Source organism: Lachnellula hyalina (genome assembly GCF_007821495.1).
Source record: "Lachnellula hyalina strain CBS 185.66 chromosome Unknown contig00016, whole genome shotgun sequence".
NCBI lineage: Eukaryota > Fungi > Ascomycota > Leotiomycetes > Helotiales > Lachnaceae > Lachnellula > Lachnellula hyalina.
In genome coordinates this window covers 243932-257809 of record NW_022157130.1, presented here as the reverse complement: position 1 = coordinate 257809, position 13878 = coordinate 243932, and the positions used below count along the sequence as shown (strand labels likewise).

The window sequence follows — 13878 nt, the reverse complement described above, 5'->3', positions numbered from 1 at the left end:
TCAAATTGTCTAGACATAAGCTCGCGCTTCTGCTCCAGCACTTGAAGGGTAACACTTTCTCTATACATTGCACACTATACACTATACACTATAACAGGCCACACGATTTAAGTTGCCGTACCGTACCGTACCGTACTGTACCCGTACCCTACAGAGTTGCGGCAGGCAGGAGACAAGAGGCAAGTCGATCGCTGAAAGATTGTGCTTGCTGGCCTGTACTGCCCTGCACTCTGCACTGCGGGCGAGTGCCAGACCGGGTTCTACGGTCGTGTCGTGTGGTGGGCTTTTGGTGTGGTGAGGTGAAGGCTTGTTGCGCCCACTCACTTGCTCCACCCTGGTTGTTCTGTACTGCGCTGCACTCAGAGACTCTGCTCTTGGTACAAAGTCACTAAGCCAGCCAAAGTGCAAAAACTTCCTGGGTAAAGTCAGGCAAAGCATTAATTCCTTCTTCTCCCAGGACGGGGCAGGGAGCACTACACTATACAATATTGTTTTTATTTTCATACATACTGGCCTGCATACTTGTCCTTTCTTTGGCGCCATTTCCTCAGGTGTCGAATCAGATTGTCGGAAGTCGGGATTATAAAGTAGCCGATGCTAATTCATCCTCTCGTTTAGCCAACCAGCCAACCACAGCCGCCCATTCCCTTCACTCCAATCCACACCTTCGTTCCCGATAATCCCCTCGTCCTTTTCTCTCGACACACGCCCCTTATTCACAGCCTTGCCTCAACTCCACCTACGCACGTGATAACACCCCCTTTCACCATGATGGATGGGAATAATGGCCACGGCTATATCCAGGAGGATAATAGCTACGATGAGTTGATGAATGGCACGGGGTGGTCAGGTCCCGATGACCACTTCCTTTACACACAGCAACCACAGGATGACCTTTATTCACGCTTCGGAGCCACTCAACCAGCCTTCGATCAGTACAATGTTCCACCTCAGCAACAGCAACAGCCTACATATCCTTCGATACCCTATTCCAACTCTCCGTATGCCGCGCAATATCAACATGCCAGGCCATCCGATGTCTTTGGACAAACTGGCAATACCCACGTCGACCCTTCTCTTCAAGGTTCTGGCCAGTTCCAGCCTCTCGATCGCTCCTTCTCGGCTGCACCCAACACAACGATATCGCCCCAGTATCTTCAGTACGGCATACCCACCAACCAACCCACTAATCGTGCTGCCTCGGCTGACTTCAACCGCTCGGCGAATACAATGAGTCCCAATAACTTCAACCATCAGCAGCAAGCCCCCCCGGGGCTTTACTTCAATAATGCCTCCCAGAATATCAATGTGCAACGCCCTCTGAGTAATCTCATCCCCTATCCAGCACTTCCTGTCGATCAGCAGAATGATTCCAGACCGGGGATCAAGAGAAACATGGATGGAGAACCCCCATTGAAGGCCGCTCGCGTCCAACAGCAGAGAGAAATCATCCCTCCCAACCCATTGAGAATTACCCATCCAGAGTTGTTAGCCAAGAGGAGTAGTTCATCCAGACCGCAGATGCCGTATGCCCCATTTGTGTACTTTGAGAACGAATCGGTTCAGGTCCCATTGGGTCTAAAAAGTCAGTGGACATATATCTCTCACCGGGCCCAATTATCCCCTTTTCTTTTTACTCCTATATTTCTATACTAATGCGAGTGATCCTGCAGATACTCTTCCTAAATTCCATCCTCGAAAACCAAGAAGTGGACGAGAACTTGTCCCAGGGTTTGATATATCCCGTAAGTACAGTCCATCCGCTTCGTTCCTGCCTTGCAGATCCGAGTTCGTCATTGTTTACATTCGCTTAGGTTCATCCGCACCAGCACGAACCATCAAGAAAGATCGCGCCTCCCAAGAAAAGCATGCAAGCAAATGGAAAGGCACGAGTCAAGGACCCAAATCAGCAAACAAATTAAGTAGTCTACGGGAGGAGAGAGGTGTAAGATCGACCAGCAATACCCCTACCACAACAGAAACAAGTTCTTCCGAAGGCGAATCCAGCTCTGACGAAGAATCTGAATATGAGGAGGACAGCATGCCTTTGAAGGATGTGAGCGAGGTGAGCCACACCCCCATTCCTCATAATATGAAGCGGTTGCATTATCGTCCGCTGTGCAAGATTTGGCGCTGCTTGAGATGCATCGCAATTCTTATTCTGATCCACAAGGCTTGATATCCGTTCTATGTGACGTTTCCAACCAGCTATAATTGAATAAATCACCTGACGTCCTTTCCTTAGATCCGTGGAGCCCAGCGGCCAACTAATGTGGTTGAGGCTACATTTTACGATGCTACTGGCATCGTTTGGAGAGATCCTCGCTATAGCCCCTATCCAGCTGAAGTCAAGACAGCTATTGAAAAATATGGAAATTTTGTTATTGCTCTTCGAACGCAACTGAAAGACAACGCGTCTGATATCACTGCTCAACCAGCCAACGCCAACAATCTTACACAAGCTCGCGCGGTCCTACTTGAGCAACTATACCAAGCTATCGATGCTGCTAACAAGAATGGTTTCAAGCCAGTTGTAGAGAACTTAGGAGGACATCAGAGGCTGGTGAATGGGCTGACAACTACCTTGATTGAGTGCATTAAGAGCGACGATTACCTAGGGAAGCTTCCAAGAGCAGTTTTTGCGTTACTTGCCAAATTTGAAACCATGTCTGATGATCTGCTGAAGAGGCTCAAATTTGATAGCATTCAGAAACGTTGGAGCAAGAAGAATGATAAAACCATCAATGAGAACATTGCCTCCATCCTCAAGAATACAACAGACGCCAAGAAGAGAGCCGAGAAGGAGAAAGTCAAGGCTGAAGAGTCGAAGAAAATCTTAGAAAAGATTGAGCTTGCCAAACAACGTACTGTAGACGCCAATAAAGGCGCGTCTGCCAACCCCGGGAAGAGACCACATGATGGCGATGGGACAAATGGGAAGCCAACTAAGAAATTTGCCTCTGATGCTTCTGGTACTCCGTCCTCGAAACCAATTTCCAAGCGAAACAATCTGCTTGGCATATCCTCCAAACCTGCACCAAAGCCTGTTGCCAGAAAGCGAGACGTCTCTCCTCCTCAAGAGTCAAAACTAGGTGCGCTTCTAGCAAGCATTGCCAAGCCCCCCGAACCACCCAGGGCCCCCGAGGCACCGCCTCGAGCACCTGAGACGCCTGAAGAGAAAGCCCGACGTGAGAGAAAGGAGAGCAGACGTCACTTGAGGGTGAAGTTCAAGGAAGGAGCGGAGTTGGCGCTTATCAAAATCTTCAAGCATGAGCAAGCAGAAGATGAAGGGCGACAAGACGATATGCTTGTTCGCGACGCTCACGACGATCGTAGCGAGGGTATGATGCACAAGAGGCGCGTTTCGGAGACACTGGACGAGGATGATGATAATCAGGGCGAGTGGGAGGATAAACCATATCCAGAACTGATCCCAATTGACTTTAGTGGTGTGGAAAAGAACACTACTTTTGGGCCAAAATATGTTACCCGCGGTGGAGACCTTACCTTTACAACACCAGAACAACAGCTACAGGAACGACGGGAAGCTTTGGAGCTTATGGCTATATATACTGATCCTGACGATATTCCGACCTCTCCAAAGGAGCCTCCTCCTGCGCCTTCACAGACTGACGGTGCTGAAGATATCCCAAAGGAACGCCAACTTCAACCACCGACTACTCCTTGGTTAGCTCAACGGCTACAAGAGATCGAACATCACGGTCCATACCAAGCACATCAAATTTCCATGAGACGTTTGGAAGCTGAGAATAGGGCTCGCGGTGTTGGACACGCATTTTCAAATTCACCTTCGCCAAACATCAATTCAATCCTTCAACAACTTGGAGGGCCTAATCAGTCACTGCAGCAGCAAGCCGAATCTCACAATCAAAATACCAGACAAGCCATGGATTCTCAAGCTCTAGAAAACCTCGAGAGCATCGTCAACTCTTTGAAGGGCAAGCCTTATCCTGCCAACGAACCACCGGATTGGATGACGAATGAAGGCCAGAGAGCTGCTTGGTGGAATGGTTACAAGAGAGACAATGCAGGCAAGGAGATAAGGCAGCCTGATCAAGTGGACAATGATCGATTCCAACCACCACCAGTGCTGCCAGCTCAACCTCTACAACAGATGCCGACTCAGCCTTATCAACCACCCCCTCCGAACATGTCCGCCGCAGCGCCTATGTTCGATATGAATCAAATGCAAGCAGCTTACGCCAGCTATGCCAGCGGCGGTAACGGCTTGGTTCAACAACAATACGATTATCAACAATGGGTCGACGCAGCAGCTGCTGCTCAGGCTCAGGCTCAGGCATATACCCCGCAGCCGGAACCACCGAGACGATATGATGATTGGAATGAAAGCCAACCGCCAAAGTCGAATAAGGGTTTCAAAGCAAAGCAGCGTGGTTACGACATGAAGGAATTCAACGCCGATCCTCCACGAAATACTGCCATCTTTGACGAAAATGGAGAATACAAGGGCAAGAAGAAGCCTTGTCGTTTCTTCCAAGAAGGAAAATGTGCCAAGGGTGCCAAATGCACCTACCTCCACGACTAAGCCTCCACGTCAAGTCGATACTTCGAAAAAGCCACATCTCTTGTCATATTCTGTCCGCGGCGGTCAGTGGATACCCGTGACAATTACTACTTCTTTTTACATTGTATTCTAGAAAAAAAACTTCTTCTGCTGCATAAGTCGTAGCGATTTGCTTTGGCGTCTTGCATGGTTTGGAGGGGTGGGAGGGATGGAAGGATTTGGCTTTTGCATGTTTAGGTGTATCATCAAATACATTAGCGATGAAGCTAGCTTCTAGAAGACAAAAATCATGAACAGGTTTTATAGAGATGCTCGGAGGGAGATCTGATGAATGAACTGTGATGAATGAACTGCGAAGAACTCGTTCACTAAATATACTGCAAATGTGTACATGGCAAGTGCTGATCGTGATATATCTATCTGCCTCATTCGCACCATTTTCCACGTCAGTCAGAAAGTGAGGGGCAATGCAATGCCTCATCTTATACTTTAATCTTCTACTCATAAGTGCCTTGACTAGATTTTCAAATTCCACATCTTCTACTTGAAACAACAAATATTCCCATTCATTCACCCACCTACAAAGATCTAGAGAGAAATCAGCCTCCATTTCATTTCATTTTATATAACCTGCCTGCTTGCCTTCCATCTGTCAATGGCCACCGCAGATCGCAGAGTCGCTCGTATGCTCAGCCAGGTAGGTAGGTACATCATTCCTCTATTTTTGGATCCTCTTACATCGATTGCCATTCGCTAATGAATGAAACGATACATGTGCACGTGGTGTATTTGCCAACTGTGGTTAACTGCGATGATATATACGGTGCTTGGATTACTGGCATGTATCTATCTCTTCACTGTCTCTAAGCGGGTTCCAGCGGATTCGGTGTAGCGGTTCATTGATATGGAGTGATGAATCATCTTCAGGAAGAGAGGAAGCAGCAGGCAGTTCAGGGGCCTCCTTGGATAAGGAGGAAATTAGGACCTGGTCACTTGGCACAGATGCCCGAATAGGGAGCATACTACACTTTTAGAGCAGCACCGTGAATAATCACACGTTTCCCCGCGGTACGATTCAGCGCTGCCGCATCCCATCCACTTGATATCACAACACATCACAGCATTTGTGGAACATGTATGGTATCAGCGAACTTTGCTATGCATCTTCGGCGATGTCATGTCGAATAAGATACAAGGATCGCAAACTCCGCAGTCCCTTGCTCCATCCATCTCAGCCATCACAGCCGCGCAAAATCCACCCAATGCCATGCCAAGCCCACACGAAAGGAGAGTCGTCGCAGAACATCTAGAATACCAGCGCAGCACCCTTGGTCTTCTTGTCACCACTGCAGAATAATTAGCCCCCATGCTTCCTGAACCATCGCAGATTACATACCCGAGTTCGAAATGCTTGCATCGCTTCAACGCCAATTGTGCCTTCGTCTTGCAAGCTGTGCACTCCAATCTCAACACAACCTTCTTTGTCGTCTTTGCCTTCTTGTGGAAAACGGGCTTGGTTTGACCTCCGTAACCGGATTGTTTGCGATCATAACGACGCTTTCCTTGCGCGAACAGGGACGCCTGAGTTGTATTGTTAGGTAGTGTCCTTCGGAGGGGCAGATCGAGAGCGTACCTTTCCGGCCTTGTATTGTGTGACCTTGTGCTGGGTGTGCTTTCTGCAGTCCTTGCCCTTGCAGTAGGTGCGTCTGGTCTTGGGTACGTTGACCTGTGGGAAGTTCTTGTCAGCTTCAATTCTCTAGTTGTATGATTCCCATCCTCGTCATCAGCGCGCGTCGTCGATATCTCTTTCTCTGCCATTCCGGGATATGTGATCGAGATTCACACACGTCTACGTGCGGGTTCGAGAGGTTGGAGAAGCTTCGGGGGCGAGTTTTTCAGTTCGTGGATCGAATTCGCGATTTGGTCTTGACGTTGCCCTCTTCCCTCCTCTCTTTCCCAAGCCGCGACTCCATCCATCTCAATCACCATCTCCTACAGAACATGGGAAATAAGAAAGGGATCCCTTACCATCTTGGCGATTTCGATTGTCGCGTGGTCGTCGAAAGATTGCTGATGATTGAAGTTCTTTGTCAACCTCAAATTTGATGGTTGAACATTGTGCGGCTAAGCGAGAAGGCTAAGGCTCCACACTATCACGTGCAAAGCCTCAAAATTGGGTTTCTAACTTTCTACCATACCATAGATTATTTTCCAGCGAAGCAACTTATAATTTTTGATGTTAATAATATTAAATATGGACTGCCCCATGAGCAAAAGCCCTTTTCGAAGTCCCAAATTCAGAAGACAATCACGCTTCTTCTCCTTCCATTACATTTGATTGAGTGCAAATCCGGTCACCCACAGGTAGGTGGGCTACAAACCATTTCAATTATTACCCCTCTACCCCTTCGAAACAATACCCAGCCAAGATGTTCATAATCAATACTCTCGTTCTTGAGATATAGCGCTTTAAGAAGCAGAACCACAAGCAGAAGAAAAAAGCCTTTCTGGTAGAAAGTGCGACTGGCCGAGAACTCGAGTATGAGAAGAGATACGAGAAGAGAAAGTTGGTGCAGTGCAGTATTGGCGGCCGATGGTGTTTGATGTTTGATGTTTGATGTTTGACATGTACGACGTTTCTCACCCTGCCCTGCCCCTGATCTCAAAATCAAAATGTAAAACATTCTGGCCAATGAGAAAAGAGGTGCCGCCGGCTCGTGTCCCTTCCGCAGTAAGTGACGCCACGATTTCACTCTAAGATCTCCCTCCTCAAGTCGAGCGTTTACCGCTTTTGGTGTCAACATACCTTGAAGGCGACGGTCTGTCTGTCGCATTCACTTGAAGGACATGCGCTAATTCTCTTTTCTTCTTTTCTTCTTTTCTTTTTTGTTTCTTTGGCAACTGCATGCTGAGTCTTCCATCATACCAACCGAGTACTATACTCTCTGCTACACCATTCCAGTGTTCCCACACCTTCAGGATAGCTTGGGCAAGATGTTTCCTACCTACGCAATCGCTCTGATCGGACTCGGCGTATGGTTGGTTCTCTCCAACATATCAGGCTTGCTAAAGAACATTGCCGCCGCCAAACGATCAGGACTTCCCTGGACTGTCGTTCGTACGTCTACGAGCTTTGAAATATTCAATTGCACAAGCTCACCACATTTTAGCTATCGATATCTACGGCCTACCATGGCTTTTAACCCATAAGTTATGGTTGCCATGGCTCAATCGTTTACCTAAATCATGGACCGAAAACTGGCTCGAGTAAGTGGCCGGTCGCGCACTCATTGAATTGGAAGCTAACCTCTCCAGCGTTATAACTCCCGATTGGGTCTGGCACCTTCTCTACGACGGTGTTAAACGCAAAGGAGATCTCTTCTTGACAGTTTCCCCCGGTACCATTCAGCTATGGGTTACAAATGCGGAAGCTATACATCAGATCACAGCGAGACGCGAAGCTTTTCCGAAACAAATCGAGAAATACAAAATTCTTGATATATTCGGTCGAAATATCCTAAGCACTGAAGGGAATGATTGGAAGCTGCACCGAAGAATAACGTCTCCGGGTTTCAACGAGAAGAACAACGGACTCATCTTCGCTGAAACCGCCCAGCAAACGCAGGGAATGCTGAGGAAATGGATGGGTGCTGATGGAACAGGGAATACCACCCTCAAGGAAGTCCCAACTGATACCGAGACGTTGACTCTGCATATTATCAGTGATGTTGGATTTGGAGTGCGATTGTTTTGGCCTGGGGAGGAACTAACCGAGAAGGACAAGGGAATCTACAGCGGCAACGTTCTTTCAAAGGGCCACTCGATGGGTTTCGAGGAAGCGCTGAGCACACTTCTCCAGAGAATAAACTGGGTACTATTAGTGCCCGAGTGGCTGCTAAGTAAGTCTAGTATTTGGAGACGTTCTCCGGGCTCGTACTGATTTCACTAGAACGGATTCCCATGCACAGTGCGCGTGAAGCCTATGAATCGTTCATTAATTGGCGCCAGTACATGCGCGAACTTTTTGACCAGAAGGTCAAAGAAACCCGAGAAGGCCAGAAGACGGAAGGTATTGATATCTTAGGCTCTCTCGTCAAAAGCTCTTACGGAGATTCCAGTCGAGCGAAAGGGGAGCAGCCAGTTCTTTCCGACTCGGACATTTTCGGCAACGCATTCGTGATGATCGTAGCAGGCCATGAGACTACCGCTAACAGCATTCATTTCTCGTTGATGGAGTTGGCAATGAGTCCCAAGTCGCAACGGCTAGTGCAAAGAGAAGTACACACCATCTTTGGGGACGAGCCTCCAGAGAAGTGGGACTACGACTCCAGTATAAACTCTCTTCTGGGTAGCATAATTGGCGCTGTTATGAACGAGCAGCTACGTTTGATGGCACCTATCACAAATCTTCCTAAAATCGTCACGAAAGGACAAGATCAAGTGTTGAATGTGGATGGAAAGAAGATCACGCTCCCTGCTGGTACCATGATCTATCTGAACACTGTAGGTGTCCAAAGGAACCCAAGATATTGGCCCACACAGCCGTCCAAGATCTCGGATCGCGCCGATGATCTCAATGACTTCAAGCCGGAAAGATGGCTTGTCAGTCTCAAAGCCGACGGCGAGCACGTCAGAAATGGCCAAGTGGGTGCTGAAGATAATGACGAATTTGGAGGTTTCACAGGTCAAGATTCTCATGCAAAGCTATTTCGTCCAGTAAAGGGTTCATACTTGCCTTTCTCAGAAGGTCCACGATCCTGTCTCGGACGAAGACTAGCGCAGGTCAAGGTCATGGCCAGTCTCGCTGTCATATTCCAATTGTACTCTATTGAGCTGGCTGTGGATGAATGGGCAACCGATGATCAAGTTGCGAAGATGTCCGATGAGGAAAAACGCATAGTGTATAAGAAGGCGCAAGTCGCAGCTCACGCGAAGTTGAGAAGCGCTACCTCACTTATTACGTTGAAGCTGCACCCCGGTTTTATACCAGTCCGTGTGGTTAAGAAAGGCAAGGAAAGATTCATTCACCTGATAGATTAGCTAGAAACGCGAGCATCATGGTAGAGCCTCATGTTGATCAACGCTTTAGATGGAGTTCAGATGGCATAACTAGCCGCGATCCTTGCAAGCTGGAGCATCAACATGGAGCACTGATAGAACACAATAAACCGAGCATAAGACCATTTCCCTCATGAGTGAGAAGTGTTGCTCTTGCTCGATGTAATTTGCTTCTTCCTAAACAAACCAATTAGATGTGAGGAATACCTAATCGTTACCATGTTGCGCATTTTTGGCGCTAAGCTGCTACGTATGTGCTGTATTTAGCCTTTTGTTTACATTCCCCCCACATCTTAAGACATCAACATTCGTGCTTCCCCCCGCTGCTCTCAATTATTCACCCCGAACTATATCCCTTGCAGTCGCATAATCTCAATCAATAAATTCTTCAAAATGTCCGGCGCATCAAGTTGGCTGCAGAAAATGCGCAAAGCAGAGCTCTTGGAACTGTGCGAGTCCGTTGATTTCAAAGAGTATGACAGCACCGCGCCCTGCAGAAACCCCAGCACACACAGCTAACCTTCGCGCAGCTACGGCGGCTTGAAGAAGACCGAGATTGAAGTCGCGCTCGACGATTACCTCAGAGAAAACGCCGACCAGTATTCGGGAGAAGCGCGTCTTGCGCCATTCTACAAGACGAGGGGACGCAGCGAGAGCTCTCCGATCAAGAAGGAGCTCACCTCGGCTATGTCAGACGTCGAGAGCAAAGTTCGGACTGTGAAGCGTAGAGTCACAAAGGCAGCGGAGGAATTGTTTGCGACGTAAGCAAAACGCGTTGCGATGCGCGTGGGCTTGTTCTTGAATAACCGCTAACATTTGCGAAGTGATGATTCCGAAGTCGAGCCCGCGACTACTCGAGCGCGTAGCGCCTTGACGAGAACCCCAGCCCGCTCTTCTGCGCTCTCAAACCTGTCTTTCGCGTCGAATTTGCCTTTGCCGCCCTCTCCGGCTGTCGTCGCAGACGCGATTGATCGTCGCACTTCTGTTTTGCGATCCAAGGTTGCTGGATACTACGAGAATTCGGGAGTTGTCGAAGGCGCCGAAGCTACGCGCGGAATTCTCTCGAGCCTCACTGCTATCCAGGGCTTGATCGTTTTATTTGAACTATTTCACTTACGACCCGAGCTCCTGCCACTCAGATATGCGTTTACTATCCCAGCTATCAAATTGCTGAACATAGACTCATATCCAGTCAAGATTCCAGACCTCTTTCTCCTCTTGACAAGCTCATTCTGGGGCCCTGCTACGCTTTGGGCATTCTCGAGCTTTCTAGTCCCATTGGCCGCGGCGTACTTTTTCAACTTGACCAGCAAGCCTCGTACGCGCAGCCATGGTACCAGATTCAACTACACATTCGATCCATTGACTTTTAACATCGCCAAGGCGCTGTTGACTTACGCGATATTCGGGCAAGACGTCACGTTCGGCGGTCTCGTAGATCTTGAGTACGTCGCCAGAATTAACTCAGCCTTGTTTGGGGGCTATAAGGGTATCCTCGCCGGAACTGGAATTGGAACCCTTGTGACCCTTTATGAAGCTGTTCTCAAGAAATAGGGTCTCCCTCAAAATGATTGGAAGCTTGATCTGCAAGTGCAGCTACAAGCAAAAACAGGGATTGAATTTGTACAGGAGGGATAGGAGGGTGTAGTCTGTCGGTTTTCGGTTTTCGGTTTTATTTTTATTGCAGCATGATAATCTTGGAGGTTGAACATGTCATCTTGGGGAGAAATTGAAAGGGGGGAGCGCTTTTTTCAACTCATTCGCTTTCTCTCCCGCGACGCTCTTTGTGCTGGCACGATGGTCTCTTGGGAGATCCATAGGAAGGCGTTAAGGCGTATCGATGGGATACCTATTTTTGTTTTAACACTTTGCACTATTGTGTACGCGTTGGGTTTAGGAATGTGTAAATGACTGGGGATGAATGGGGCTTCTGGTTATTGGTCTAGGAATATGCAAACTTATGTTTTGGTTCACCTACTGCATTTGCAAGACTATCATTTTGTGACACCTGTACTAATTCTGTCGACCTTTGCTTATCCGTGAAGATCTCAATGAACGATGGACTCTCGAGAGCTTCATTACCTATGACTTTGACGTGAGAGCAATCCATCACTTTGAGCCGAAACATTAGAGCTCCAGAATCATGATACAGTCTTATAAGTGAAGACCCCGATACAATTCCGTTTACATTTCATTACAAATAAATTATCCAGGGTAAGCAGCCCCATCACCCCTCGGATCACTTCCCGCTGAATACACATGAACACCATCCTCAACATGACTTCTAATCAACTGCCCCCTCCCAAACAAACCCCTCGCATACCCTGTCACAAGCTCCGTCTCATGCCCCATAGCCTTCAACTCAGCCACAACATCCTCACTAATCCCCTCCTCCAAAAACACCTTCCTCCCATTCCCATCACCAGGCATCTCCTCGGCGCCGATGCAGAAGCGCGGTGCGTCTAGCGCTGCCTGCGGGTTGTATTTGAACGCGATCATGTTGAGCAGGACTTGCACGTGGCCTTGCGGTTGCATGAAGCCGCCCATGACGCCGTATACGGAGTGCAAGCTCCCGTCATGCACATTCGTGATCATCGCCGGGATGATGGTATGGTACGGTCTCTTGCCCGGAGCGATCGCATTCGCATGCCCAGGATCCAACCTGAAATTGCCGCCGCGGTTCTGCAGGACGAAGCCGCAGCCTTTCGGGACGATGGCGGAGCCGAAACCGTGGAAGTTGGAGTTGATGAACGAGATGGCGTTGCCGTGCTTGTCGCTGACGGCAAAGTAGACCGTATCGCTGTGGTTGTGGGCCGGGCTGCCGTAGTCGTAGATCTTGTCTGAGGCTTTTGTCGCGTCGAAGAGCTGGGCTCGTTCGGCGAGGTATTTCTTCGAGATCAGCTCGGCCGTGGGGACTTTGGAGAGGTTTGGGTCTGCGACCCACCAGCTTGCGTCAGCGAATGCGATGCGGAGGGACTCGATGATGGCGTGGAGGTATGCTGTTGAGTTGTGTTCCTCCTGCTGGAACTTGGGGATTTTGCCTTGCTCCTCGAGCGCTTCCAGTATACCGAGAGCCATCAGTGCCACGATTCCTTGGCCGTTGGGAGGGTGCTCCCAGATTTCGACTCCGTGGTTGTCTTCGTTGCTTCCTTGGCCTGATATTCCATCGACGTATTTTACTTTCGTCTCCGTGTAACCTTGGCCTTTGAATTTGTAGGAAATGGGTTCTACAGGTTCACTTCCTGCCTCCATGTGTTTTGTGAGATCATCAAGTTCAAGAAACCCTCCTCGGTCTTTCGTAACTTTGATGATTGCTTCAGCAATCCTTCCAGTATAGAACCCCTTCTTCCCATCCTTGGCCAGAGCTCGAAAGGTTGCTGCAAGGCCTGGGTTCTTGAAAAGCTCGCCCGGTCTTGGCCCGCGGTAACCCTCAGGGGCGTTTGGGTCTTCTTTCAATAGCTCAGAAAAGTTGGGTGATGCCTCCTTTAAGTCCTTCTCTCCGTTTCTCCACTAGCAGGCATTTAGTAAAGGGGGCAAACGAGGATATCAGAGCGCGACTTACCATGGTGGAAGATAATTCAGACAATGGAAAACCTCTCTCTGCCAGCTCTATAGCAGGTGCCAATATCTGCTCCATGGATACCTTTCCACTTCCAAATCTTTCAACAGTGTCAACCCAGCCAGCTGCAGCACCAGGAATAGTAACTGCATGAACACTTCGTAGTGGAAGTTCACCCTTCTCTCCATCTTTCAAGCCGAGATCCTTCCGTATATGCTCGAGATTACATTTCATGCCAGCACGACCAGAACCATTCATAGCGTCAATTTTCTTCGTTTTAGCATTGTAATATAAACAAAACATGTCGCCCCCTATTCCAGTCGAGGTTGGCTCAGTCAAATTCAGTCCAGCAGCTTCGAACCATTAGTAAAGACCAATTCATCTCATCTTATAAGTTATAATTACCAACAGCTACCGCAGCATCCTAAAGTCATCAGCATTTTTTTGCATTGGAGAGTGGGGTTGACAGTATTCTTACAGCAGCATTTCCACCAGCATCAAGTATTTTGAGTCCGCATCTTGCAGCTAAAGGTTGTGTACAAGCAATCATGCCCTCAGTACTATGTACAACACTTCTTCTACTTGGAAAGGATTGGAATTCCGGATCCTCGGCCGGGTACACAGAAGCAAGATTTAAAGGCATTTTGATTCAGGTTAAAGTTATTGGAGATAACTTAAGTTTCAGTATAACACAAAAGTATGCTGGGTAAAATAA

General features: G+C 48.4%; 5 protein-coding genes across 5 annotated transcripts; 3 read left to right on the top strand and 2 right to left on the bottom strand.

The window, feature by feature from the left end:
- Positions 1-768: 768 nt before the first annotated feature.
- On the top strand, positions 769-4567 carry LHYA1_G001044 (uncharacterized protein; the record flags this gene model as incomplete). The annotated part of the gene is made up of 4 exons (XM_031146031.1): positions 769-1585; positions 1674-1745; positions 1815-2065; positions 2246-4567. 4 exons carry the CDS (start codon positions 769-771, stop codon positions 4565-4567), a joined length of 3462 nt encoding a protein of 1153 aa, XP_031008400.1.
- Positions 4568-5852: 1285 nt separating this feature from the next.
- On the bottom strand, positions 5853-6577 carry RPL44 (60S ribosomal protein; the record flags this gene model as incomplete). Its single annotated transcript, XM_031146030.1, has 4 exons — positions 5853-5892; positions 5943-6127; positions 6180-6302; positions 6575-6577. 4 exons carry the CDS (start codon positions 6575-6577, stop codon positions 5853-5855), a joined length of 351 nt encoding a protein of 116 aa, XP_031008393.1.
- A 963-nt stretch (positions 6578-7540) lies between these two features.
- Positions 7541-9586, top strand: Cyp3a13 (Cytochrome P450; the record flags this gene model as incomplete). The annotated part of the gene is made up of 4 exons (XM_031146029.1): positions 7541-7664; positions 7717-7813; positions 7862-8445; positions 8496-9586. The coding sequence occupies 4 exons, from the start codon at positions 7541-7543 to the stop codon at positions 9584-9586; spliced, it is 1896 nt and encodes a 631-aa protein (XP_031008394.1).
- A 411-nt stretch (positions 9587-9997) lies between these two features.
- Positions 9998-11158, top strand: LHYA1_G001041 (uncharacterized protein; the record flags this gene model as incomplete). Its single annotated transcript, XM_031146028.1, has 3 exons — positions 9998-10077; positions 10135-10365; positions 10429-11158. The coding sequence occupies 3 exons, from the start codon at positions 9998-10000 to the stop codon at positions 11156-11158; spliced, it is 1041 nt and encodes a 346-aa protein (XP_031008395.1).
- Positions 11159-11809: 651 nt separating this feature from the next.
- ywrD (Glutathione hydrolase-like YwrD proenzyme) lies at positions 11810-13806 on the bottom strand (the record flags this gene model as incomplete). The annotated part of the gene is made up of 4 exons (XM_031146027.1): positions 11810-13114; positions 13167-13516; positions 13569-13587; positions 13642-13806. The coding sequence occupies 4 exons, from the start codon at positions 13804-13806 to the stop codon at positions 11810-11812; spliced, it is 1839 nt and encodes a 612-aa protein (XP_031008396.1).
- Between the last annotated feature and the right edge of the window lie 72 nt (positions 13807-13878).